At 42.0% G+C, this 27,193-nt stretch overlaps 1 protein-coding gene across 3 annotated transcripts in view; it reads right to left on the bottom strand.

Annotated features, from left to right (window-relative positions):
• Positions 1-26,082, bottom strand: part of znf423 (zinc finger protein 423) — a 141,855-nt gene extending 115,773 nt beyond the window's left edge. For 2 of the 3 annotated variants that reach the window (XM_061676238.1, XM_061676239.1), the window contains exons 1-2: positions 25,035-26,082; positions 4,149-4,211 (exon numbers count right to left, since the gene is read on the bottom strand). In XM_061676238.1, the coding sequence (XP_061532222.1) occupies positions 4,149-4,211; positions 25,035-25,074 (103 nt within the window). In that variant the 5' untranslated portion in view covers positions 25,075-26,082. The remainder of the gene's footprint in view (positions 1-4,148; positions 4,212-25,034) is intronic. The other variant, XM_061676240.1, reaches the window with a different exon arrangement.
• Positions 26,083-27,193: the final 1,111 nt, after the last annotated feature.

The following is a 27,193-nucleotide window of genomic DNA, read 5'->3' as shown; positions in this document are numbered from 1 at the left end:
TGCAACTGTATCACTGGTCTTTTAAACACTAGAAACCTAATTATAAAGAAAGTACATTGTGTTAATATAACGTGCATTCCTCGCTAGGTTTTATCTTTTACAGGAAATGTCAGCACAATGCATTATTATGTTTTCGTTCAACATGTCAAGAATATGTGAAAAAAATGTCTGCCTTGAGTGCACTCAAATGCACACTGACACACACACACACAAGCTGAACAGGTGCAGCTGGACACAACATAGCCCCCCCACCTCGCTCTCTCTGGGGAATGCCCCCCACCCTCTGTCTCGCTCTGTTTGTTAGTGTGAGTGTGTTTGTTGTGTGTGTGGGGAGTGTGGGTGTTAGGTGGCTATATTAAGAAGCCATCTCTCCTCACCTCTTCCTCTCCGCATCCGACCTCATCTTGTTTCCCCCACCAATGCTTGTCTCTGTGTTTTGACAATACAAGCATCCCCCTACCCCGCCCTGCCAGGAGGAGGGCTGTTGAGGCACAGAGCTGCAATTGCACACAAGAACACACATATACAAACACATGCACATGCCCTCACATGCACACACTTCCAGGCTTGTGGGAAAGACTGCGGCAAGGGAGAGCAGCACCCAACACCAAAGTCAAGAAAGAAAATAATGAAAGAGGTGCTCACGTCATGGAAGTAATGTAGAAAAAAGGCACACGAGAATACAGTCTTTGTACACAAATACCGTTCAGTAGATCATGAAAAAAGTTTACTGGGAAACAAAGTGACAGCTGCTCACCTTTTTGAATTTTGGTGCACACATACAGGATATCAACCAAGATTACAAACCTCTAACGAAGGGTTTAAATGCTGCAATACAGACAAAAAGTCTGTGCATTGTTGGAAGCAGGCAATAATCGTTGACACACACACACACGCACACAGGAACTGTTTTCCTGTGGTATAGCCTTGGGGAAATTAAAACTACATTATGGACCTCAAGAGAGAGGCAGTGAGAGAGGGATGGGGAAGAGGAAAGGAGAGGGAGGGAGGGAGGGAGGGAGGGAGAGAGAGAGAGAGAGAGATACTTCTTTTTGGCCATCACAAAGAACCAGGATGAGGAGTTATTATTACCTTTCGCTCCTCCATTCCTTTTGCCATCCCTCAATAATGTTGACCTTACCTCCTCCACCCGTCCCCAGATGAACGGAATTCTGTTCATTCTATCAGTCTCTGTTGTTTCTGTACAATTCAGTGCACCATGTATGTTCTAATTAGATGATATTGCTAACTACAGTGGAACATCTAGAGGATGAAGACAACCCATTCCAGGATGTTGGTCGACCGCCAATTCATTAAAAAAAATTCTTCCAATAAGATATGATGAAAATGTAAAGCAACCATTCCATTTTCAAACTGCTGCTGTCATAAAACTGTTATTAATGTATGCAATGTAATGTAAGCAAACCACTACAATATTAGTTCATTAAAATAAAACTGTCCTCTCTTTGGCAGCACTGTAAAATAGTGGTTAGCATGTGTGACTCACAGTCGAGAGGTCCCAGATTTGAATTTCTGCTCAGGCCCTCCTGTCTGGAGTTTGCATATTCTCCTTGTGCTTACGTGGGCTTCCTCCCACATTCCAAAAACATCTTAGGTTAATTGAAGACTCTTAACTGTCCATAAGTGTGAATGTAAACGTGAACATTTATTTGTCTTTATGTGCCCTGCGATTGGCTGCCAACTTGTGTACCCGCCATTTGCCCAAGGTCAGCTTGCGATAGGCTTCAGGCTAACGAGGATGAACAGTATAAAAAAGTAATCGAGGGATGGATTTTTTTTAACTTTGAAAATGAATGAGCAGGGCAAAAAAAATGTTTTGTCCAATGAAGTTTTGGTGTTTTGAGCTTTTTTTGCATGCTTTTAGTCACGCAAAAGTATGCACACTCTACTCAAGCTGTGACCAACCAACAATAACGCAATAGGTCTTAGTCTCTCACGTTCTGCTTGGGGAGCTGACAAACCTATTTCATGACAAGACTTGAAGAAGACGGTATGACAATGTCTAATCATTTCCTCTTTGCTTATTCCCCCGTCCGAAGACAACTGGTGAGCAAGGGATGGGGGGGGAAGCAAGGGAGGAGTGAGGACATTCTGTCCCACTGAGAGGAAACAGGGACATAGGGAAGGAGTGAAAAAAAGGTGGTGCGGCACCTTTGACCACAGACTGGTCCTCTGTGGGGCAGAAAGGTGAGAGAGGAGGAAGAAGAGGAGGACATTTCAATGGGAACAAAGGAAAGCGGGAGATGTAGGAGTTCGGGGAAGAAAAGATTGTCCTGATGCAATTCCCTTCCGAGTCACTCTCCCACCTCCCTCTGCCTTCCCTCCCGTGGGTCTTTCCAAACGCAACACACATTTTCCAAGGAAAGCAAGGGAGAAACAGAGAGAGGGAGAGGGGATGGAAGCTTGTAAATTTAATAGCATGATGGGGCGGTGAAGTGTATTTCTCCAGTCTGTTCTGTTTTTCCCCTCTTGCTCAACCAATCCTTACTGACTCTGAGGGAGTGCACAAATCAAGGTATATTTACTTGATATTCCCACCCATTCCTCTCTTGAATCACACAGTAATCTGTCAATAATAGTTGCAATGAGATCCAAAGGAAACGAATGACAGTGACAGAAAGTGGCGAGAATAAAAACAGAGCGAGAATGTCGCGTACCATCCATACAATATGGCCGAATATGGAAAAATGGAGCAATTTGTTTTTTTAAGAGGGGAAATACTGTGAGATAGCACAGAGGTGCGTGTATGTGTGTGCGCATGCGTGTATGCCATGGGACTCAAGCTTCCTGCAGGAACTGACACACACAGCAGTTCTTGTGAGCCACCCAGGACCTCAGTCAGCACCCCCTGAAACACACACACAGACATGGACCCGTATAGCTGCCCCTGGAGGAGCGTTAGCTCAGGTCTGAGTGAGCGGGAGGGAGGTGGTGAGAACAAGGATGGGAGGCTTTGGTACGTCATAGACCCCCAAGGGTCATACTTTCCTATACTTGTTTCCCGGTGGAGCAGAACAGGAGACAGGGCACGAGAAGAAGCAGGGAGAGTGATAACTCCGTATTTACCACATTCAGCAGTATCTTATTTCCCTGCTGGGCTGCAGTCAGAGGAAGTGTTTTAACTGTTCTCTGATAGGCTGTAAAAAGTAGCCACAGCTGGCAAACACCTACAGTAGTCTGACTGTTTTTTCCCGCGTGTGGGGAATTTTGGGATTTCATCTTTGCTAAGCACAAACTATAACAAAGAGGGGGAACTCATGATTTGCATAGGGACTCAGGCTCTTCCACAAATTTTAAATGTTTTAATTAAATTATGAGATGATTCAGAATTTATTTTCCTGTTTCGTCTATGAAAGGTAAATAATATGAGACATTCATTGCCCTTGGCTTTCTTGGTATATGCCAGTGATTCACACAACAACAAAAAACAACAACATATGGCAAGAAGAGTATTTCAGTATGTTTGAGAGAAAATACTCATTTTTACTCAACCACACAAAACAGTTTTGCACTTTTACACTTTACTAATACATTTTAAAGAGCATTTTGTTCTGTCCTAAATTGTAAAATCATTATATTGCAAATATCAAAAGACAACACAGTATAGCATACTGTATATGGGAAGCGGGTCAGAACACAAGGAAAAAACTAAATCCTGTACAACAAAAGAGACAACAAAAAGCCATCTCTTTGACTTCCTCCCAGTGTATCACCATACAACAGAGAGCAGTGAAAGAGCACACAAATCTCTCCTGTCTTGCTCTCCATGTCCCCTTTGTCATATCTTTTTCCATTCAGTCTTACTCCAGAGACCAGTGAGTTCGCTGCTCTTTCCACATTTCGCTATGCTTCTTTCAAATCTCCTCATTTCTCTACTTTCGTTTTTTTCCCCTTCTAAGTAGTTTCAACAATCTCTCCATCCTAATCCCTCGTATGTTCACTCCATCCCTCAGCCCCTCCCGCTCCAACAGTATCCCATGGAGAAGGCCTTCATCAACCATATGGAATTGAAATTACAAACAGAGTGCCGGTCACTGTGTTTGTGTGAGAGGGATCTACAACTCATCGGCTTCAGTACTGTGTGACTGCATGCAAGACAGTGGACGTGTGTGTTTGTATATACAAACCTGTCTGGACAGCCGATTCATCCCAGGTCCCTCCACATTCTGAAAGTTCCCCTTCTTCCATTGCTGAGAAGGAAATAAACAATTAGACAGAGAAAAACAAAATGTGTTTGTTGTGAGTGTTGAGACGAATGCATTCTCATTGAAATAGGAGGCACTAAAAATTGTGCCAGTGTGGCCAGAACCAAGACTTTATTTAAAACTACAGCAACAGAACTAGGGATCTCCCACTCCGATCGCGTGATACAAAATCGGGGTCGATCACGTGATTTTCAGATGATCGAGATTGGGTGAAAAAGATCTTTCTTTATTCATTTTGTGACATTTTAAAATAATAATAATACAAAGGTACAAAGATCTTGCCAAAGGGAACAGTAATAGCTTTGTTTTATATTAAAAAATGTAACTTTTCGGGGTATTTTTAGTACCGGTATTCAGTACAGAACTGAAAGTGACGCGCAGTGCGTGCCTGTGTGTGTGCATGACACTCACAGACAAAGTTTTTCTGTCTTCCCTGAGCGCGTTTTAAACTGTTTAATGACAACCCAAGTGTAGTTTACTGTTAAACTAAACACGCAACAAAAAATAATTACACACATGATCGGTTTAGAAATCACCAGTTTAATGCTTAGAGTCAATGGAAAACCCTATTGTTCAAATAACGAATATTTATATAAAAACTCCGTAGTAATACATACAGACAGGTACTGCCGTAATTTCCCGTGTATAATGTGCACCATGTATAATACGCACCCCCAAAGTTGACCACAAAATTCTGGAAAACCCTTCTACCTACTGTATGTGTAATGCATTTTTACAATGCATGCATTTGCTTCTACCCATATGATCAAAACATGAAGTATTAGCTGTATTTTGTTATTTTTTTCAAAAAATTATTCTGAAGTTAAGCACTTTATTTGAACATGTAATACTTTGTTTTTATTTACTTGCTCTTCTTTTGAAATTCACAACCCTACTTTTATTTAGTAAATCAGAAAACACACAGTTGTGCTCATATGTATGATTACCCAGGCAGAATTTGTAAGATGGGTACAAGTCTTTAAAGAAAACATGAAGGGCCAGGTGAAACATGTTTAATTTTATTTTAATGGGATTCAAATTAAACTCAAGCATTTCAGAAAAGCATTATCATTCAACAAAAAATAACAATAAATAAATTGATGAATTAATTAACATTTATTAATTAATGAAAGGTTGTTGTTCAGTCATCAGTCGTATTTAAAAAAATAATAATAATTTCACAAATTCTGCCAGGGTATGTGAATTTATGAGCACAACTGTACATATATGCAGTCATACGTACCCCTGTCATATTGAAATGAAAGTGTAGGCTACACCATTTTCATAACCTCTAAGTGGCGGTGGCATATTAGAATGAAAGTGTACACATTTATCATAACCTCCAGATTGCAGAATATATTTATAAAACATGAAGACAAAACATTTTCCCCTATACGTATGTATAAAGCACACTATTGACTTTTGACAATTTTTTTCGGACGAAATGTGCATTATACATGAGAAATTACAGTATAAAAATACTCACAAACATATATTCTTCCTAATCTGTGAAAAACAAGTTAATTTAATGTTTTATCACGGCGTTCTTCTATTTTGTTTTTTTACTACAAACGTCTACCCCCATGCTTACGTCACACCACACTGTCCCTAAGAGGCCAAGGCGCCCACAGCAGGAACAGCAGATAAAGTAATTTCCCCCCCTGACTGATTTACATGAAATCAGACTCAAGATTTCCTGTTTTGGGTCAAATTAGGATTACCAAAGTTATTTCTATTTGCTAAATATATATTGTTTTTTATTTGTATTTTTTAATATTATTATTTTACTTGTTACTAATTTATTTTTGGTTATCCTTATAAATATTAAAAGTTGAGTTTTGGTAGTTAGATGTATTGGATCAGGACTCGGTATCGGCAGATACTTAAAATCAATGACACGGATTTGGACTTGGTTGCAAAAAAATAAAAATTCAATTCATTTATGCAAGGTAAAAAAAAGCAAAAGCAAAAACAAACAAAAAATAATCAAAAAAGAAATGTTTTCCGTTGTGTCGCTAATCTCAATGGTCTCAATTGTGCTTCATCTATTTACTATTTGTGCCTCACTTCACCATTACAATCATCCCTAGTTTATTATTGGGGTTACATTCCAGATCTCCCACACAATTGCCGAAATCTGCAAAGTACCAACTGAATATTCATTTTACTTTTGAATATATTTTAAAGCTTTATCAATATAAAACCAAAATTGATTATTTATTATTTTTATTATATTATCTATTATTTTTTTAAAGGGAGGCCTGGTCTGTTGAGTGACAGGGTAGTCAGTGAATAAGAATGTAGAGTTGGCTGGCTGTCAAATGGCTAAACCATTAGCCACTCATCCATTGATTCATTCATGGCATCAGTTGAGGCCATCAGCAAGTCATCTAAGAATGTGCTTGTGTTTATTGTATTTTTGCGATTGAAAGTCTACCCTCCCCTTTATCCTAGAAATCGTTCTTACTAGTGGTGGTAGGCTATATTAAATTAGCTAACAATATTGTCCACTTTATCGTAGATGTGCAGTTGTGTAACTTAAGCCACTTGCACTTTGCAATAGGAACATTGCACGTTAAGTTCTTTTATTACGTATGAAATGATCCCAAACGTTGGACAATCTCTGTTATTGCTACACAAGTCTGCATTAACAGTCCATGTGGGAAGAAAATCACCACAAAATCCCGTGATATAGTGAATAATCTGTGATATAAGTACATTCAAAAAACCTGTGATGCAGTGAAGCCGCAAAAGGTGAAGTTGGTAGACCATTCAGGGTTCAACCTGATTGGATCGTCATCATGTGTTAGATGGAATGGATGTGCGTGGTCATTACAACCAAACCTACTATGTGCACAAGTGACCAAATGAACCGCACTAAGGGGGAAAAAATAACTGGATTTTGAGTGCAACAGACTGAGCGGTGCTAGTGGAATAACACTCTTAGTCTGTAGAAACCCAGACTACTACATTAGCCGCATTATTGGAACTTGCCACTGTTTGTGTGCATTCCGTGTCTGCGAGATTCATCTACCATCCTTGAACAAAGGTACAAGTTAAATTATCTTCCAGGAATGCTGGGATGACAATGTCTCTCGAACCATTGGACACACTAAGAAGTCTGATCAGAGCTGGAATGTGACAGCGACTTCCTGGGTAAAACAGGAAGGAGGAAAGTACAGCTGGCACACAAACAGGAAACGGCTGAAGCCACCACACAATGGAGCTTCCTGTGCACACCCCCTTCCCGACACGATTCTTCATTTCTCACCTCTGATCTCCCTTTTTCTCCTGACTCCCACCCGTGGAAGTTTTTATTCATCTCCTCATATCACTCTCTATCCTTGTCAGCTTCCCTTAGGACCTACGGAATCCTCGCAAGAAAATCAAAACAAGAAGTTATAAATCAGTGAGGGTTCCTTTTAGATAAAAAACAAAGCTGTGCCTTTTCGAAAGCTTGGCCCCCACGTATAATGAGATGCCAAATATCCTGTGCTCAAAGTTTACCGGTTCTCCCACTCCAACTGTGACCTTTGAGGATGACGGTGTAAGGAACCACTGTGACAAATAACATCATGATACACTGCCATTTTGTACATAATACCTTCAAAGACAATGTGATGTGGTACAAAAACATGAAGTACGATATTACCTTGAGACTGAAACATGAGCATCACTGCACCTGCGCCATACATATGCACAAATGATCACACATAAAAAACTTAATTAAAATCCTCTACCCCACACTTCAAACCATCCATTGCAATCTATCTTTTGGTGGCAGGATTCCTCTGTTGGCATTGTACTTTATTTTAGTTCTTTGGAAAATTATAGGTGGTGAACCTAAAAGTACTGGAAGTTCTACAGATAATAAAACTACTATTTCTTGATGAGACTGTGGGGAATACAGTGTGTTTCATTACAAAGCACACAAAGCTTTATTTAGATTTCCACATCCTCCTCAGAGATACACACCGTTAGTGTGAATCTTGCACATACCAGGGGGGTCGTCGGGAACGTATGCGATTGTGGGAAGACCTAAAGACACGTATATACCATAAGCAGGAAAATAGGAGTGAATATCCATTCATTTAGGATTTATGATATAATATGTTGAAATTCTGAGAATCTTAGGCAATTTCAATTCATTAATAACATAGGTCATAATAAACAGTTTTTACACACACAGTTGTTGCTGTTGCTTTGTCTAAGTCCAATCTTTGACAAGGAGAATGTCTTTCCATGTTGTTATCGTAAATGTTTACACAGCTATTGTCAACTCACAAGCCAATTGCACTGAAACTAAAGACAAATTAAGGCTGAAAGAGAACATCTCTGTCTCCACTATCAGCAATAATTACCTCAGGCGAGCTGGAGCCTATCCCAGCTCTGGGCAAGAGGCGGGATACACCCTGAACTGGTCGCCAGCCAATCGGATACATATAAACAAACAATCATTCGCGCTCACATTCACGGCTACGGCTCAATTAACCTACCATGCATATTTTGGGATGTGGGAGGAAACCGGAGTACCCGGAGAAAACCCACGCAGGCACGGGGAGAACATGCAAACTCCACTCAGGCGAGGCTGGATTTGAACCCGGGTCCTCAGACCTGTAACCAGTCGTGCACCATGCCACCATGCTATAATAACTCTAAAATAATTCCAAATGTATTGAATGTGAGATTATTTTGCAGGTTCAGAAGCTGTAATGATCCAAAGGATGTATTTGGCATCATGGATTCAAGACAGCGCTGTATAAAGTGACACCTGATACGTCTGCGCTCTCTATGTGCTACTGTTCAAATCTTAAATTCCTCTGCTGTCCGCTCCCTTGGTCTCCATCTTTACTCTGCTCAATCTCCACGACTGTCTCTACACTCTTGCACTGTCTTATTCCATTCAATTTTTGTACCATTAGCTCACGTCATCCACACATCCCTCATCATTCACTCTTGATCCCTTGTCTTTGTCTGTGCCTTGCCCAACAAAAGCAGTTACATCCTTAACAAGACAAGCTTTTGTCTTTTTTCTCTTCCAAAACAACACGTGCGTGCGCACACTCCCACACACACTGTATCAGGGCCACTTATTCCCAAGGCAGCCCAAGGCTTTGGTGTTCCCAGATCTAGTTGATGAACAGGTCACAGCGGCCAATCACGCACCGGCCAGGAGGCCCAGAGGGGCGGAATGTGGGTCAGTGCAGCCAATGATAAGCTGCTTTTCCCCACGAGAGGCAGGTGATTGACGACTGGTGCTGGACAGAAGTCAAGAGGGTAATTGTCATCCGACTCGCTCACTCTCTCTCGCTCTTTTTGTCTCTCTATCTTTTCTGACTGTCTCTCCTTCTCTTCCCAGACACTTTCTTCTCTACTGTGTGCTCTGTTGCCTCCCCTCTCCAACCTACTTCCCGCTCTTCACCTCCTCTCCCCTCCCCAACCTGCTGTGTCCCACCAGCTCCACGAGGACCATCTCATTGGCCGCCCTTCCCGTCCCCCTGGAACGACTTTATGACACTATTGGCAGAGAATTGATGCCAATCTTTATCCCCAGCTCGCGACCCCCGGGAGCCTCCCCAACTTCAACTGCCTGTGTCAAACACACATGCACATGCAAGGCCCGCTAGTCGGGAGACAGGGCCAGAAGCTGATTAACCAAATACTTTTATCAGCACTAAAACCGCTCTCAGTGTCTGCCTGCAGTTGGAACAAAACAGCCTTAAAATACAAAACCATGCATGCACATCCTGCGCGCCAGAGCAGTTTGAGGTTTGGGACTGTTTGTGTTTGTGTGCTTTTGTTTGCGAGTGTGTGTGTGCGTGTGTGTGCAAAGGGACAAAGGGTGCAGAGGGCTTAGATGGATGGAGGAGAATCACCAGAAAGCCTGACACAGAAGCTTCATTGCACCATCCATATTTTTTTCTACTCTCTTGTTTGTTCTCTGTTCTTATCCTGGTCATTTCTTACACTATCCAACTTTTTTGTCCAGCATATTACTTTTTTCAGTAATCAACTCTTCCTCCTTTTGACCAGTGTGGTTTGCTTTTTTTCGAGTCTTACTGTACATGAGGTCATTGTGGTTTTACATCATGCTGGGCTATGCAGCCGAGTTGCTATGCGACCTCTCCAACATTGCTGAACATACACTGAATCACGTACAATTCCCTCACCCTCTCTTGAACACACACAAACATCCTAGAAGTCATCAACATTGCGGAAAAAAAGCAAGGCATTAAAAAAATAAATATACATCATCCGCCTTCCGCATTGTTTACTGCGGAATTATAAAATTCAATGAAAATGAATATATTATTCTGCAGGAAAACACATTACTGGTTACAATACAGGACCACAAAGGTTCCTCTGGAAAAAAAAAACACACAAAAAAAACATACACAATAACAAGCACAGAGTTGATGTTCAGGGCCAAACAACACAGCGTGAGATTAAAGAGCGTCTCTGATCTGACATTTGTTTTTTGGTTTTTTTTTGCTGTCAGAGATGTTGCACATAGAGTCAACAGTGGAAGACAGAGCGACAAGAGGAAGAATGTGTGTGTGTGCTTGTCTTTGTGCGGCATAACCCTTGGCATCCCACTTTGATTTGCTTGTGTGTGTGTGTAGGTGTGTGTGTGTGTGTGTGTGTGCGCCTGCATGTGTATATGCATGTGCCAGGGAGTGAGAGAAGGAGGAGAAAGATAAGGAGTAGTGGCCAGGAGGAGGGGAGAGAAACATTCCTCTTGAGTACCTCTGCTCTGGGGAGGTACTCCAGAAATAACTGGAGAAATAACTACAAGCTCCCCCAGCAGCTTCCACTCGGCCGGGGACGTACAAGTCAAACACTGTACCAAGTTCAACATTGGTAAGACTGACTGCAAACATGAGCACAGACTGGGGAGGAAGAGCAGAAACAGATCACATGCAAAGAAGTAGAAGAGAACAAGCTGGAGGGTGGAGGGTAGGGAGGGCTTCATAATTGCCTTCTCATGTAGTACAGGCTGGGGAGCGCTTCCTGACTGAAGACACCAATTTCATGCTTAGGCATTATTTAGCTTGATACAAACTTGATTAGGAGGAGAGCGAGAGACACGCACATGCGCCCGCACGCACACACACACACCAAGAAAACAGACGGCGAGGAAATGGCAAATAACCTGATTTGTGCCATTTCACAGGGTTGGTGGACAGATTACCTCACTCCTCAATATTCTCTTGGGACTAACAAAGAAAATGTGCACAATGTGTATGCTCAGCGCATTATGGGTAGCCTTGAAGTAGGGCTGCACAATTATGGCCAAAATAATAATCATGATATTTTTTATCAATATTGTAATCACGATTATCGATCATAATTATTTCTCGTTAGGGTAAAATTGTTGTTTTTATTGCACTACTTTTCAGCAAACAATATGTAACAGTTTTCAGTCCAAAATTAATCTTTAAATAAGAATAAATGATAGATAATAAAAAATAAATGTACCCCAAAACAAAAATCGACTTTACCAAGGGCTAATTGATTAAATATCCTATTACAAAGTGGAATCATGAATGGCAAATACAGTTAATGCATAGAAGGCAATAACATTGGGCTGCAAGCACCGACTTCCCCGTCAATACAGTGAATTGTCAAGGAAGGCTACGTTGTTCTGCTTGACCATTGGTCAGTCGTGCACGGTCACAAACTGCAAAGAACTCGAGTGTTGTGATTTCCCTCTCTATTTACTACCGCCGTTTTTTTCATTACAGTCAGGCCAGCCGAAAAGTTGAAGTCAAGGCAGCCGTTACGACGACTGTTAATAGTTTCTTACCATGACACGCTGCCTCTCCGCCAACGTGCTGAGAGAGCCAACTTCCAAACCACGAACCAAAATAAAAGCTTGATATATAACTACACCAATGCCATTTTAGGGTTTATTTTAAAGTTGGCCCCAGAGCACGGTGCCGGCACTTAATTAAGCCTTTACCATACGTTCACACAATGGTGGCTGGCGGGCTAGGTTCCGGGCGCTGCTGCAAATGCAGCACTTTTCATTATGCAGCAGCAGCAGCATTTTCAATGTAAGAAAATCGGGCGATCAGGCTCATTTAATTATGGTAGCCAAAATCGCGATTAGGATTAAAATTCAATCAATTGTGCAATCCTATCCTGAAGAGTTTATAAATAGCTCAAATAAATACATTCAATTAAATGAATTAAAATATCATGAATTGATGATGAGCACAACCATCAAACCTTCTTCAAAGGTATTAGGCACCCAGCAAAAAACAAAAACATAATACTCATTTTCATAATTTAATCTCTTATTTTTTCTTTTCAACATGCCATCATGATAATTGGTAAAAGGAAGTCTTATTGTAATATCTAAAATGCATCATTACTAAATAATGAGCTTTTAGGAACAGCTAATAGTGAAAAGCAGGTCTAAATGTAGGCTAAATATTGTCTAGCAGAATATTGTCACTGTTCTTGTATAATCCCTTCTGAAAGGTTTATGAAGTACTTACAAAGAGTACAAAGTAATTAATAACTGAGCACTTCATAAATTATTTATAAGTGTACTATTATTGTACTGCATCTTGATTTCAGTGCATCCCATTGTAAATCTGAGGTTAATGGGTAGCGTAGGTGTGAAATGTACTCCATAAGAAACGTAGTATGGCTGCTAAGAAGCAAAGGAGTTTTACAAAATAAATAGTATTTTCTCTTCAAATTGACCCCTAAATAAGGATGGTGCACTGAACTGAAAACATTTAAACGTCTTATTTTCTCTCCCACCACTTCTATTTTATTTCATCAGCTGTCACTGTTGCTTTCACGCTCTCTTTCGCTGTCGCCCCCACTCATTCCATTGTATGGCTCACAGCAGGGCCAACTTGCCTTTTGACTGGAAGGTGAATGGAAAGGACTTAGAAAAAACAACTAAAGACTCCAGCACTAAACGACGCAATGGTAGCTCTATAGTGAGGCACGCTACAAAGGCCGGTCAGAGTGTCCAATAAAAAAAAAAAAGGAACACGATGCAGTCAGCTTGCCCTGTTTAAAACTCCAGACTGGTCTGTCACAATGGTTATGGTGAGTGTTTGTGTAGCAGTGGAAAACTGAAAGAGTACATCAAATAATCTTTGTGGTCAGAGAAATACAACGGTGCGCTAAAATGTTACATAGAAATTGTAGACCTTTGAGGCCATATCAGACAGAGACAAAAAGCAGGGTAGCAAATGAATATATCATGAAACAAGCACATGTGAAGAGGGGGTGCTGGTGATTGCCCCCACCACTAATGTTTAATGTACGGCCCGTAACATTAGAGGAACGTTGAGGAAAGAGTCAAGAGAGAATTGAAAAGACTGAGGAAGGTCTAGTGTCCAAAAACATTATCTTGATTAATTGAATGCATAAATACTGTATTCAACAAATTTATTGTCTTAGGAGAGAGAGCGAGAGAGAAAGAGCACTGTTACGCAGTCTCCATCATGATGAGTTCAATTTGAGTTAAAAGCGATCCGCAGCAATATGATTGGCTGCCTGCTGCAACATAATAGACTGCTTCTTTTAGGGACAGGCGCTATTTTCCACAGTACTGTCGCATACATGCGCACCACATAATGCGCGTCACTGATGGGGCCAGTACGCCGTTGTGCCTGGCCAGTGGCCACCACGTAGCTATATTGACGCTGTCCCGCTAATTAGTCATCTCCTTTAAATAGGAAAACTGAATCATTAAATCATTAAAATAAAGTGCAGTAATTGCAGTAGTAATGATTTATCCTTGTTCTGTTTGGGACTATGATTTTAAATAGGTAAATTTGTGTCATGATCTGTGCCCTGCAGTTTCTTCTTTGGAGCTTGGGTGGCGCCATCCTCGACACCATCATCCTCACCATTTATAGACCAGTTCTCCAAGCGTGTTCATTATGTTCTCCAGAGGTATGTGGGTGTTAAGGTCCAGTGAGTTAGCAGCAGATAAACAAGTACAGCTTAGCTCCAACAATGCCATAGTCCTGGCCCTTGGTGCCTGGTTTCCCCACACACATCCGTGCTGGACGGCGGCACCAGGTCAGCCGCTGATAAGGAGTTAATGCTGGCATCAAAATACGCTCCCCAATTTTGGATACACTCACACCAACACCATACAATAAAAACCTAACCAAGCCCATGAGATGACACGGGACCTCACACATCCATCCATTTTCTAACCTGTTCAGGGTTGCTGAAGGGATGGAGTCTAAAGCAGCTGATTGAGGGCCAAGGTTGTCAGTGGCTCTAAATGAGATTTTCACTGGGACTCGGAGTGGGAAATGACTCTGTGCCAGCTGCATGGAAGTTAGATATGTGAAACTCTACACAACCAATGGTCCATACACATCCATACTCAAAGAGCCCTTAGCTATAAACTAACAGATAAACATTGAAATTCAACAGCTTCACCAACCAAAAACGTGTATGTCATTCAAGTCTATCAGTACTATAGACAAGGTCAAACAACAAAATGTCTTTCATCTGCAACATGATGATTTAAAAAAAAAAAAAAAAAAAGACCCGGATTGTAGACCTTCATAGGTACACTACACACATCCTTCATTTGCCTGAATTTTGTCAATTGTTCATTTATTAACAATTGACAATTATTAATGAATTATTAGTATTCATTATTATTAACGATTATTAATTATTAAACTATGTAAAACTTTGCAAGGGAAACAAAAGTGATTCACACAAAAACTTTGGGTGGGTTTTCCTTGGCCAATATCATATTTCTCCAGAAAGTTTAGAACAATAGTAGTTATTCTCTGTCTATGTGCTTTGAGATTGTCTGGCAACTAAACTGGGGTCTAGTTTGAACAGGGTAAGCTATAAAAAATGGATGGATGGAAATTGTCTTTTCCTGGGTAATGGAGGCAATATGAAAAAAGAAAATCTTGGCATTTTTGCCATTCATTTGCAACTGGAATCTGTTGACACTAATAGAGTGGCCTGTAGTTACAACAATTTAATCCAAAACAGAACATTTCTAACAGTTGTATAAGTGGATACAAAGTTACAAAATACTTTTTTTTTTTAACTCCAGATATTTAAAGGTTCACACTAGGAGATGCCCAGGTGTTTCTAATAGCAACAACAAAGAATCTAGTCTGTGCTGTTCACCGTCATGTGACAGTATGTCAGGTAGTCAGCATGAACTCCACCAACGAACCCCACCAGGGCCATGAAACTGAAGCCGTTATTGTATTATTTACATCTGCACCGCTCCATAAGTAGCACGTCAAAAAAAAAATCTACTCAGGTCTGTTCCGCTCGGAGCCTTCAAGTGTGCTGTAATTTGGTCCTAATTGAGTACGGATCAACGTGAGTCCCATTATTTTCAATGCAAAGTGCCGCTGGGTTCCACCAATCACCAATTATATTAGCTTGTTTTGTCCCATTAAAAAAAATAAAACTGAAATCCATTCCCCGCTGAGTAGTCAAAGTCAATAGAATTCCTACCAAAGCTTTCAGAAAGCCATTTAATAGTTCGACAAGCCTTTATACAAAGGCAATGCAACCTTTTACACAGGAGCAACTGTACAATGGCCGCACTATTGGTGAAAGTATCCGTCACCGCACTTAATAACATGACACGATTGCTACTGATAAGTAGAAATACAATCAAATGTTGGATTTTTTTCTTGAATATTAGCACAGATTTTCTGCCACATTTGTTGAATGTTTTGTTATGGTACTGTTTTACATGCAACACTTTTTCATAGTAAGTTGTCAATAGTACAGCTTGACTAGAATGACTTGAATAACAGACTACCAGCAGCCTTCAAAAGCTTTTTTAGAAATGCATTTAGATTTAGAAACGTGGAAAGTTATTACTCAGTAAGTACTAATTGTGATCTCAAAATTCCTTGTGCCATATTGACCCTACAGCAAGCAATACAAGGTGACCAATGCGAGGACACTGAGTTTTATAAGAACCAGTGAAAGTCAGTGCTGTGCCAAAAGATGACATTAAGGCTTCTATAATTGTGTAGCCAGATGTGGCCAGAGAAGTCAAGTGAGAAAGGGAAAAATAGGCAGCAGGGGAGCAGAGAAGAGAGGAGCTATTATATGCACTATAATACACCAACAGCGTGGACTAGCGCAAAGGTTGTAAAAGAAGAGTGACACAACAAGCTGTATGTTGACACGCACGTCAACTGAAGTCTCATAACAATCTAGGATCTGAACTGGATTGCCACTTAATGACATTTCCCAACCATAATTCTTTTTTTACTTATTTTGGAAGCTTGGCGCCACTTCATTTAATGTCTTGAACACTTAATTGATAATAACTTTAACTCTCGGTGATGAATAATTACTGTCCCAGAGTCTCTGATTACATCCATACAACATACAGACATTCAATTTCACACAATCCTAATTCATTTTAAAAGTAGGATGATGAAGAGTAACACACTTAAAAGGGACAAGTGATACCACAGCCCCTGTGTCCCTGTGTCTACGAGATGACTACAAACAGGCATCTAGTAAGATGTGGGTGAAGAAAGTCCTGACAAACTTCTTAAGAATGTAACCAAAAATATGTTTACGTGGTGCCCAGTGCACACAATGAAGGAGAAAATCACATGTTGCATAAACCGCAGGAAGATGCCGAAAGGAGGAGATGGAGTGGAAGCAAGGCCATTAGCCTGGAGGAGCAAGCTGGCTCGCTCTCTTGTTCACTCACTATCCTCGTCAAAACGCTCAATCGGCTCAGCTGACTAGAAACAACAATTTCAACAAACCAAACAGACGCTCAGGACAAAGTGCTCCCTGTTTCACCCCCCTCTCCCATCTCCTGCCGCCCTCCGTCTCCCTGTCATATGTGCTCAACTCCAGTTTAATGTCCTGCAAATGAAGCGGATTTATTAATGTGTAATTAAGTAATAATCATCACTACATAATGCATGAGATACTCGAGGGGCTAAGAGCTGAGAGCGCGAGGAGGGAGAGAGATAGGATAGAGAGGTTTGCAGAACAGACAGAGGAGGAGGTTTTCACTGCCGCGCCTCATTAAAGACACACATTAAAAACGGATTAATCCACTGAAATAATATTTTGATAAGACGGAAGCGGTGCTCACTCGCTCGCTCACTACCTCCTACTCACTCCACCTCTTATCCCATCATGCATTTCTACAACAATTTGTCCATGTTCAATTAACAGACTGCAGTTAGCCGAGTGCCCTACTGTTAATACGGACTTAATCTGTGTAAAGACGAGACAGAGGTGAAATACATGAGGATGGTAATATAAAGACTTTTGTTCCCGACGGTTGACCAGATCCATTTTAAGTCGAAACCATTTACTGGTTGCAACTATAGATGGACATTTAAAGCTTGATGGCTTATCTGCAAAGAAGCTAGTTGTTTGTTTATTTTTGCGTTAGTTCACCCCATTTACTTCCAGTTTCAGCTGCCGGCAACGCATTTAGGAGGCACACTAATAAAGCCAAAATGAATGATGTCAATTAGGGATATCCTTGATTGATTTTGAAGAAAATACATAGATTGTCTGTAGTTGCTTTCAATGGGATGGGGAAAAAAATTATGTTCTGAACTCGTGCTTTGATTGATGCCAGTGTTGTTTGTGGGGAAGTGACTCAAGCTCCCATAGCTGAGGTCATAAATGAGATGGAATCAACAGTGCTTCTGCCAAGTAGAATACTCCGTACGCATGAAATACTTCAAGACACAATTAATCAACAATCCAAAAAATCGACAGACATCCTACTCATTAATTATTACAACCATCCAAAGTCTCACTACCACGTAGTGCAACATATCACCCACATAATGTAATTCAGATCATTGTTAACAATCAATTATCAGGTAATCATAAGCCAGTAGCAACACACTGCGCGTGTAAATATAAACTGTCAGCTAATAGTAGAGTTATAGCGAAGCGATATTGTAAGATCCCAGTATGACCCGTGAGATACCGATTTCCTCACTTGAAAATGTGATTTCATGGTATAGCCCAGCCCTACTCCGAGTCAGTGGGAATCTAAAGCAGAAGATAGATGAGGTGGGACTTTTGTGTTTCTCTCATATTGTTTTGCTTGCCAGTGCCTCTGTAAACCAGCCAGAGAGTCAGAGTTGGGTGAGCAGGTGAAAGACAGGAGAACATGAAAACACCGATAATCCCCTGGCGATGCTCACCTCGCTCTGGCCTCCAACGCACGCTCCTGCATGCCCACTCACCTGCTCTGTGCACGTGTTGCCCACCTCCATACACCTCTCCGCCCCCTTTACCCTTCATCCCCCGTGTTTCCCTCCAGTTCAATCACCTCCTTCTCTCTCTACATCCCCCAATGTCAGGTCTTGTCAAGCTGTCAGTTGGGCAAGGTGTGAAGGGGAGATAGCAAAAGGCATGTTCACAGACAGATGCGTGACTACACATCGGCTTATGCAAGCTAGACTACAAGGCCTGCGTCACCTTAGGTGGATATACACAGAGAGGTGGTGGTGGTGCTGATGGTGGTCCTTGGCCTCGACTTTGCTTCGCTCCGCTTCACCTGGCTGCCTGACTGAAGCTAAGCTTGTTATCCCGGCTGCTGAGATCAGACTGCCTTCATGACACAGCCAATGTCTGTGATGCATGCAAACAAGAACATGAGAATGCAGAGCTTCCAAGCAGAACACAGACACACGGGCAGCTGCCAATACAAATCAATGGTCCAAAGCAAATGATTTGTACATGGACAGGCGTCAACAACACTAAATATACTAAATATAACAGAACAGTTTCTCCTTCTAACAAAGAAGGAGAAACTCCATGTTTGAATTAGGGCTGGGCGATTAATCACAATTTAATCCTCATTTCGATTTTTCATTTCGACTTCTCACCATGATACAAATATTGTAATTGAAGAAAAACGATTAATGTGCCACGGCACCGGTTGTCTGTGCAAGTTCTTGCGTTGTAAATACACCCTGAACACACCTTTGGTTGCATGCCTGTGACGCATGTTCTTCTACCATCCCGAGCGTGCTTTAAACTGTTTATTGACACCCCAGTTGGAGCTTACTGCAAAACTAAACGCAACACAAAAAGATTTACTCACATTCAACACTTAAATACAAGACACACATCGTTTTAGAAATCGCCAGCTTATGCTATCTGTCAAAAGAAAACCCTATTGACAGGCTAGCTAACATTAGCATTGGATCATGGGAGGGATTTATGGTCAAATAACGAATATTTACACACAAACGCCATAGTAACAGACAATATAAGAATACTCATGGGCATATATTTCTTTCTCATCTGTGAAAAAAAGAGTTCAATAAAGTTTTAGAGTGACTTTCTTCTTCTACCAACCCCTTGGCCAAAGAGGCCAAGGGGTGTACAGCAAGAACAGCTGATAGAGTCATGGCTAAGTATAAAAAGACAAACGCTTTTCCCTCTGAGTGTCTGACATGAAATCAGACTGTTTTAGGTGAATTCGGATTACCAACATTAATTCTATTTGCTAAATGCCAGAATATTGAGAGAAGTTTTTTTTTTTCTTTCTTTTAACAAATATATACAATACAGTCAACCAACGAGTGGCAATGTTTTTTATTTTCATTTCTTGTTTTTTATTTCTATTTTTTAATACAGTATATTATTATTTCACTTGTTACTCATTTATGTTCTGGTTGTTCTATTAAGTTACATTTAAAAGTTGAGTTTTGGTCGTAATAAATACTGTCATATAGTGCCCTGCAGTTCCATTATAGTAGCTTGGAGGGCTCTTTGCGTCTTCTCTCTCCCCCCCCCCTCTGTTTTCAGCACCTGTCTCCAATCAGCCTCATCACCACCGGTATTTAAGCCTCTCTGTTCCAGGAAATCCTCGCCAAAGTATTGCAGCCTCTCCTCGAGGTACCACGGCCCACCGTACTCAAGTAAGCCACTTAACTCCGCGTTCCCTTGTTAACTCTTGGGTCTCCTCGTTCCCAGTGCCCCCCTGTGTTCCTGACCCACGTCATTCCTGCCACCAAGCCAGCCGCCTGTTCTGCCGACTGCCTGCCACCTGTCCACGCCGCCCGCCGCCTGCCAACACATCCAGGACCACCTCCATAACCTTTGCTCCATAAACTGTTCATCGTTTTATATCTGCCTCCGCCTGCTCTTGGGTCCAGCTACTCCCCACACGTCAGAAAATCCTAAATTTCAAAATTAATGAATAATTGTGTTTATTAATGGTGATTTCAATATCAATCAAAATAATCACGATCATTACTTTTTCCATAATCGCCCAGTCCTATTTTGAATACAACAGTCCAGCCTGCAATATACAAGTCTTCTTCATTGACGTACGCGCCAAAACATTGGGTACGCCTGCACAATCTATGCGATCCAGTACTACAGTCGCAATAATAAGCATATTGTTGTTGTATTTGTGCCAATCAAAACTGAACATTATTACTGTTGTGAAGTCAAAATATTTAAAACAGCACTATAGGGCTGTCACTATTGAATCATTTTCTAATCCGTTATCCGGTTGACTATTTCATCAAATAATCGCCCCTCCCAAAAAAACTTTTTTTTTTATTTTTATTTTTTACACAATTTACATGCATTTTATTCTCATTTGTGAGGGATGGACTTCTATCCTTTAACTCACAGGTGTCAAACTCATGGCTGGCGGCGGGGGGCAAATCTGGCCCGCTACATTATTTTATGCGGCCCGTGAACACAAATCAAGTGTGTCAATTTCCACGATTTATTTTATTTCAGTTTGTCATATTTAATAAATGTTGAGATATTGCAAAAGCACTTTTGAGTTACCAACCCTCTTTTTACAGTTACTTGAACAACAGTTAAACCATTATCCTTGTCTTCTGATTTTCAAAACTACTTAACTTATTGTGTCTATGTAATACTGTAATATGATGAGGCAGTTTAGCATTTAACACATCCTTCAGAGGGAAACCATCAGTGCAATGTGGCCCGCGACAAAAATGAGTTTGACACCCCTACTTTAACTGCATACAATGGTACTAAATGTATGGTATAAATGCAGTTGAAAGAATGTGAGTTAAATGTGAGTTATTTATTTCGTGCACCTGAATTTTGTTGTATTTTGTCTCGTACAATGACAACAAATAATCTCGAATCTTGATCTTGAATAATCAATGGAATTTTATTTTGCATTCAAATGTATTGCAAAATATTTTTTTATTTGATAACTGTTTATTAACAATTACGTTTCCTAAAGTTGATGTAAATTAAGTTACTAACACTATTCTCACTTCAAAGTAAACATGTTCATTTATTTATTTGTGCATTTTCAGCATTAACCATTATTGTAGGCTATACAATATTAATAATGTAGGATATATTATTTTAGGTAAAGGATACAAGCACAGAAGAAGCTCGGTCATAATGCTTGTTTCCTTAAAACGTATCTTTACACACTTTCGCATCACACCGCTTAACACACCCATTCAATTACTGTTTGGCCATGCCCAGATGTCGAAAAAGGTTGTGTCAGCGCCAACATCACTTCGAGGCAAGCACAGACGCACACACAGCGTCACTGACTGCAGACAAACACGATACAGTACGTTCTAACTCGTGATGGTGGGGTTACAGTACTTCTAAATTGTAATTAGTGATTGTTAAGTGGCTGTCAAAAAAAATTCAATAAATAAATAAAGAAGTTATCTTAGTAGGCTGCAAAGCTCGTCCAGCACATTAATAATTTTGTCTCCCAAGCCACTGTCATATGCGCCACCTCTACCTTTGCAGTAATTGCATACCACTTCATTTTCATCCTTTATTGGTTTAAAGTGATCCCAAACCTTGTCCATCCTCTGCTATGAAGTCTAGATATGCCAGGGTGCGATTGCAGCCCTGCCATAACTGTCGTACCTACACGGAGGCCACGTTAGGGAGGTCATGACATTGCGTGCGTCTGCAAGTAATGTCCGTATGGAAAACATAGACAGTTTCACCGCAAAAATTGGGGGTTGACCAATTATTGTGGTCGACTTAACCAAGTTAGTCGATTTTATTTTTTTTCCCAGCCCCACAGCACTAGGATGGGATCTAATTACAGTAATATATTAACCACTAGGTATATAATTGTTTTGAAGGTGACAGGTCATATTATGTTTCCTGAAACATACTGTGCATTCCACTATGATGGGATTATTTAGAACATTCTATCACAACAGAATGTCTTTTTCTGCACAATTGCAACAACAACCAACCATAAAAATGCCCAAATATAAACCAGCCCAAGCAAGAAAATGTCAACATTGTCCTGAACAGTACGAAATTAATTTGGCAGCCCGGCGTTATGGACAACTGCTAAAAACAATTACCTGTAGTGATTCCCCTAGAGAAAACACAACTAATGGACCATATGCACAGCAAAACATTAAGCCTTTCCAGTGGAAAGGTCGGATGGTATAACAGTTTTCGTTCTCAGTGCTACAAGTTACTGATACGCCATCTGACTAAGAAAAAAAAATAATAATAACCTCTGTCATTACATACAGTATGCGGTAACCTGAGAATGTGTAATAAGTGTAGTTAATACTTCTGTGCTAGTAATTTTTGAGGTCGAAATGGCATTAAAGTTTTGACATTTCAAAGCCCAAGAGACCGCTCCTCTTGCCAACACTGCGGTGTGCCACTATGGTCAGTGTCAATTTGGTTTTGCACGTCTCCCATGTTGTCAGTACACATTTACATGCCTGCAAGAAGTTAACCTTTTTAAGTTAAATCTTTTGTGATAGCGGGACAAGCAAACAAACGTAAGTTGACTTGACTGTTTGTTTCTAAACATTTATTTGGGCTGCTCTGACTCAAGGGTTGGCGGTTAGAATTCCGGCTCCAACTCTCTGCAGTCGAAGTGTCCTCGGGCAAGACACTGAACCCTAAATTGCTCCAAGTGGACCGGGCAGCGCCATGCATGGCGGCAGCCGTCCATTGGTATATGAATGTGTGCGTGAATGGGTGAATGTGAGCCTCTGGAAAGCACTGTAATGTTGTTGATAAAGCACTATATAAGTGCACTATATTTAGGTTGAGTGCATTTACGGACAACTCTCTTTTTTTGTTGTTGTTGTTGTTTATGTTACCGTATTTAAGCACAGTGTTGATATTCAACCTGTGCACAATGTTTCACTGGCGTACAATCACGTCAAATATCCTTTTTAGAAATTATTGTGGTAATTGGACAGCAAAATATTTTGAAGGTGGTATTTGGTGTAAAATGTTTACAAACCACTGATTTAGACGACCCACAATCTTCGATTAATGTTCGTCAAAAATAACAGAAAATCTGCAACAGATATTGATTTTTTTTTTTTCCCCAGAGCAAACTCCAAGGTAAATGTACTCTAACTGTAGCACTACACCAATTAAACATCTTCACCAGTATTTGTCTCGCTTGACAAATAACTTAACACCACTGACAAATCAACTGAAACTGTCCCTGGTCCTTTGCAAGCAGATGCACATATAATGTTGCTGGCGTGATTGTAAATATGAGAAACAGAGGACAAAAATAAATGTGCTCGAAATGTGCAAACAATTGAGTGTAACTGAGTGCATAAAGATGACTTTTTTAAGTGTCCCCCAAAATTATTATTATTGATACGACTGTATTTCCAACAATAATAGATTGCTCAGTAATTGTCGGGCAACAACATGACCTTTTTGTAAATATGTAAGTCGAATAAATAGTGAAACTGAATGCCAAGGTTAGTGCGAGACATCAGCAGCCGAAGTTGGGATCTCACGCAACAGTTTTCTATACTCAACCATTTCAAATCCATCACATACATTTCGCACTACGCAACGCAACGCCAGCGCTTTTTGTGCGGCATGTACAGATTGACAAATGAATTGCCTGAAATAATACAAGACAAGAAATCCTCCCTTGGAGCCCGCAGCTCTGTCAAACTAACCAGCCAGTTCGAATTAGCGTCAGGTCTAGCGGCTTCCTAGATAGTCCAAGTGAGACAGCCTGTATGGAGAAGGAAATGGGGGAGGGGGTGTCGACCACGACCACATGGTCAGCCCATCCCGTTGCCCATCTGGGTCCCATAAAAGGAAACATGGAGGCCAAGGCCACCACATGCCCTCCTGGATGATGCCCATTCACCCATGCACTAGAATGAATACTGGGTTGCAGTAATTCAAGAAAGTTTGACTCAAAACAAAAAATTGCTGTGGAAAACAAAACCAATCATAATTTGTTTGGAACTTTGTGGGAAAATCATCTGAATTTCGCTATAAATCAGTCAGTACACAACCACAGAGCGTAGGGTGTCGCAAAACAAAACAAAAAAGTAGCAAAACAACGAGGAAGAAAGACTGACATTCTTTAGATCTTAGACGAGAGGCGTCGACACTTGTTTAGCACATCTGAGGCACGAAGTGATGCAAAACGACAAAGCCTGGCAACATGTGTTCAGTCCAATTGATAGGTGGGGGTCAAGAAAGGTCCACTAGCAAAACAAGAAGAGAAAACAAGGCTCCAGTAGAGCACATTAGAGGATGGGGGGCAATTAGAAGATGTCAGCGGAGCCATCCTGAAGTGCACCATCTTCTATTGATAAGCTGATTTGTTTCAAAAAGCATTGGGGAAGGGATCAGTGCACTTTTCTTCTAAAGTGGCACTTTTCTTCTAAAAGTGCGAGGCGGACAAGTGCAAACAATTTGCGAAGCCCCACTTTCAGCCTGCGCTTGAATAAAAGTCAAGCGGTCAACGAAATCTCAGCGATGGTTCTGGCCGCACTGGCTTTCCAACAGCAAAGTCCAAGCCGTTGCTTGTCTTACCTTTAACGGAGCGCGGTTTGGCCTGTTTCCGTCTGGACATCTCTGCTCTCGGTTGAATTCGACCGTTGTGGATGTTTTGTTTTGTTTGTCTTCGCTCCGTTCCGTGTTTTCAGGCGGGCGCAGGCGAGGTGAAAGCGCCCTCCTCCCCCTCCTCCTCCTCCTCCTCCTCCACCACTTGGCAGCGGCTCGTTCGCCTGTTGCAATGCGGCACCTTCGCTCGCTCGGGTCGGCTTCGTTGGGGTTGGGGGGTTGGGGGAAGAGGAAAATACAAAAACAAAAGAAAACAAAACGGAAAAAAAAAAAGCAGCGCGTGGGTCCGCAAACACGGCACCCGACAAGCGTGGAGTCGGTAAGAGTTAGCGTGAGGCGTTAGCAAGCAACCTGTAGAAGAAACAACTTCTGCTAAACGCGACACTCGGAACTCGTGAGCCCGGAAATGTCCGCTCGCGCTCAACGGGAAGCTCCAGGTGATGAGAGTCGATGAGCGCCCGAGGTATTGACGTGCGCAGGCCCCCTTCCTATGTCTATTCCAAGTTGAGTTGGTCTTCGCTCTCCGGGAAAGCGTCGCGCGGGCTCCGTCCCTTTGCTAGTTGTGTTGGGGTGGCACGGACTCGGCGCATCTCCGCCCCCCCTCGCGCGAGGAATTTGACTAGCAACGTGTTATTATTTCCCAAAGCCCTTGCCCCGTGGTGTTAATAAGAGCCAGATATTCGCTAGCCTCTGTCTCCCTGCTTTTTCTTTGTCCCGACTCTGGCTACCAGTCTCCCTCCTCCTCCTCCGCCTGCCTCTGCTGGCGGGGCTGCGGCGCAGACACACATAATAAAGCCAAGGCAGGCAGTGCTTGGCTGGAAATGTAGCCGCGTCCCAGCAGGGGGATGTGAGAGAAGGGTCCCGGCGGGGGAGCGCTCTGATCCCGCAGGGAGCAGCTCGGCACGGCCCGGGTTGGCTGAGGCAGAGATGCAGGCAGGGCTTGACGGGGAGAGGGAGCGAGCGAGGCCGAGAGAGAAGCGGCGAGCGCGGGGGGAAGAGTTGGCCAACAGCGCCGACCGGTGGCCGACCGCTGTTGCTACAACCGGGGACTGAGGCAAAACGTGGAGTTGGATTACAGTGGGATATGGAGGAATTGAATTAGCTCGCTCACCGCTTCCCGACCTTCATTGAGACGCACGCTTCACACGAAACATATGGGATCTTTGGGTGAGATTCCAGGAGAAACCTCAAATGCGCGCGTGTGGCCAGTCTGTGCAGACTGCAGAAGTTCAGAGTGACATAATGGTCTCGTCTCCATTTCCTCGCTCACTGTCCAATTTGGGCCTGTTGAACAAAAAGTCGATAAGACTCGCGGGAGCGCATGACGTCATCTGCTGTATGAACGGCAACGGGTCAATTGTACCTTCTAGTGGAAGAATATTTCATTGTTGTGTGCCAATGTGCCGAGGCACGGTGTTTGGGAATCACTGAGAGAGATTGACACATGTTTACAGAAAAACATTTGCGCCCTTTACGAAATCAAACAATGGCGTGTGTTCACTTCCCAGCCGGTCATCCTGCCCCTACTGGTTCCGAGCGTGAAGAGAAAATGCGTGGGTTGCGTCAGGAAGGAAGCGTAAAACCTGTGCCAAACAAGTCATGCGAGCGCCTCGCTCTGGCGACCCATGATGAGACGAGCCGAAAGTCGCAATAACATTCAATCAAACAATACAATTCAATGAGGTCACCGAACCCACACGTGTTCATAGTTTGTTTGATTTCACAAGAATAAAGACATCTGCAGGAGACAGTTTTTTTTAACTAATTTGGTGATTGAAACAAGAAAAAGGGGGCACGGTGACAACTGGTTAGCACATCTGCCTCACAGTTCTGAGGGCCCGGGTTCAAATCCGGCCTCGCCTGTGTGGAGTTTGCATGTTCTCCCTGTGCCTGCGTGGCTTTTCTCCAGGTACTCCGGTTTCCTCCCACATCCCAAAAACGTGCGTGGTAGGTTGATTGAAGACTAAATTGCCCGTAGGTGTAAATGTGAGTGCAAATGATTGTTTGTTTATATGTGCCCTGTGATCGGCTGGCGACCGGTTCAGGGTGTGCCCCGCCTCTAGGCCCGCAGTCAGTTGGGATAGGCTCCAGCACACCCGCCACCCGAGTGAGGATAAGCGGTACGGAAA

Source organism: Phycodurus eques, chromosome 5 (genome assembly GCF_024500275.1).
Source record: "Phycodurus eques isolate BA_2022a chromosome 5, UOR_Pequ_1.1, whole genome shotgun sequence".
Lineage (NCBI taxonomy): Eukaryota > Metazoa > Chordata > Actinopteri > Syngnathiformes > Syngnathidae > Phycodurus > Phycodurus eques.
Note: the sequence above shows the minus strand (reverse complement) of the source record. Positions and strands in the feature narration are given on the sequence as shown.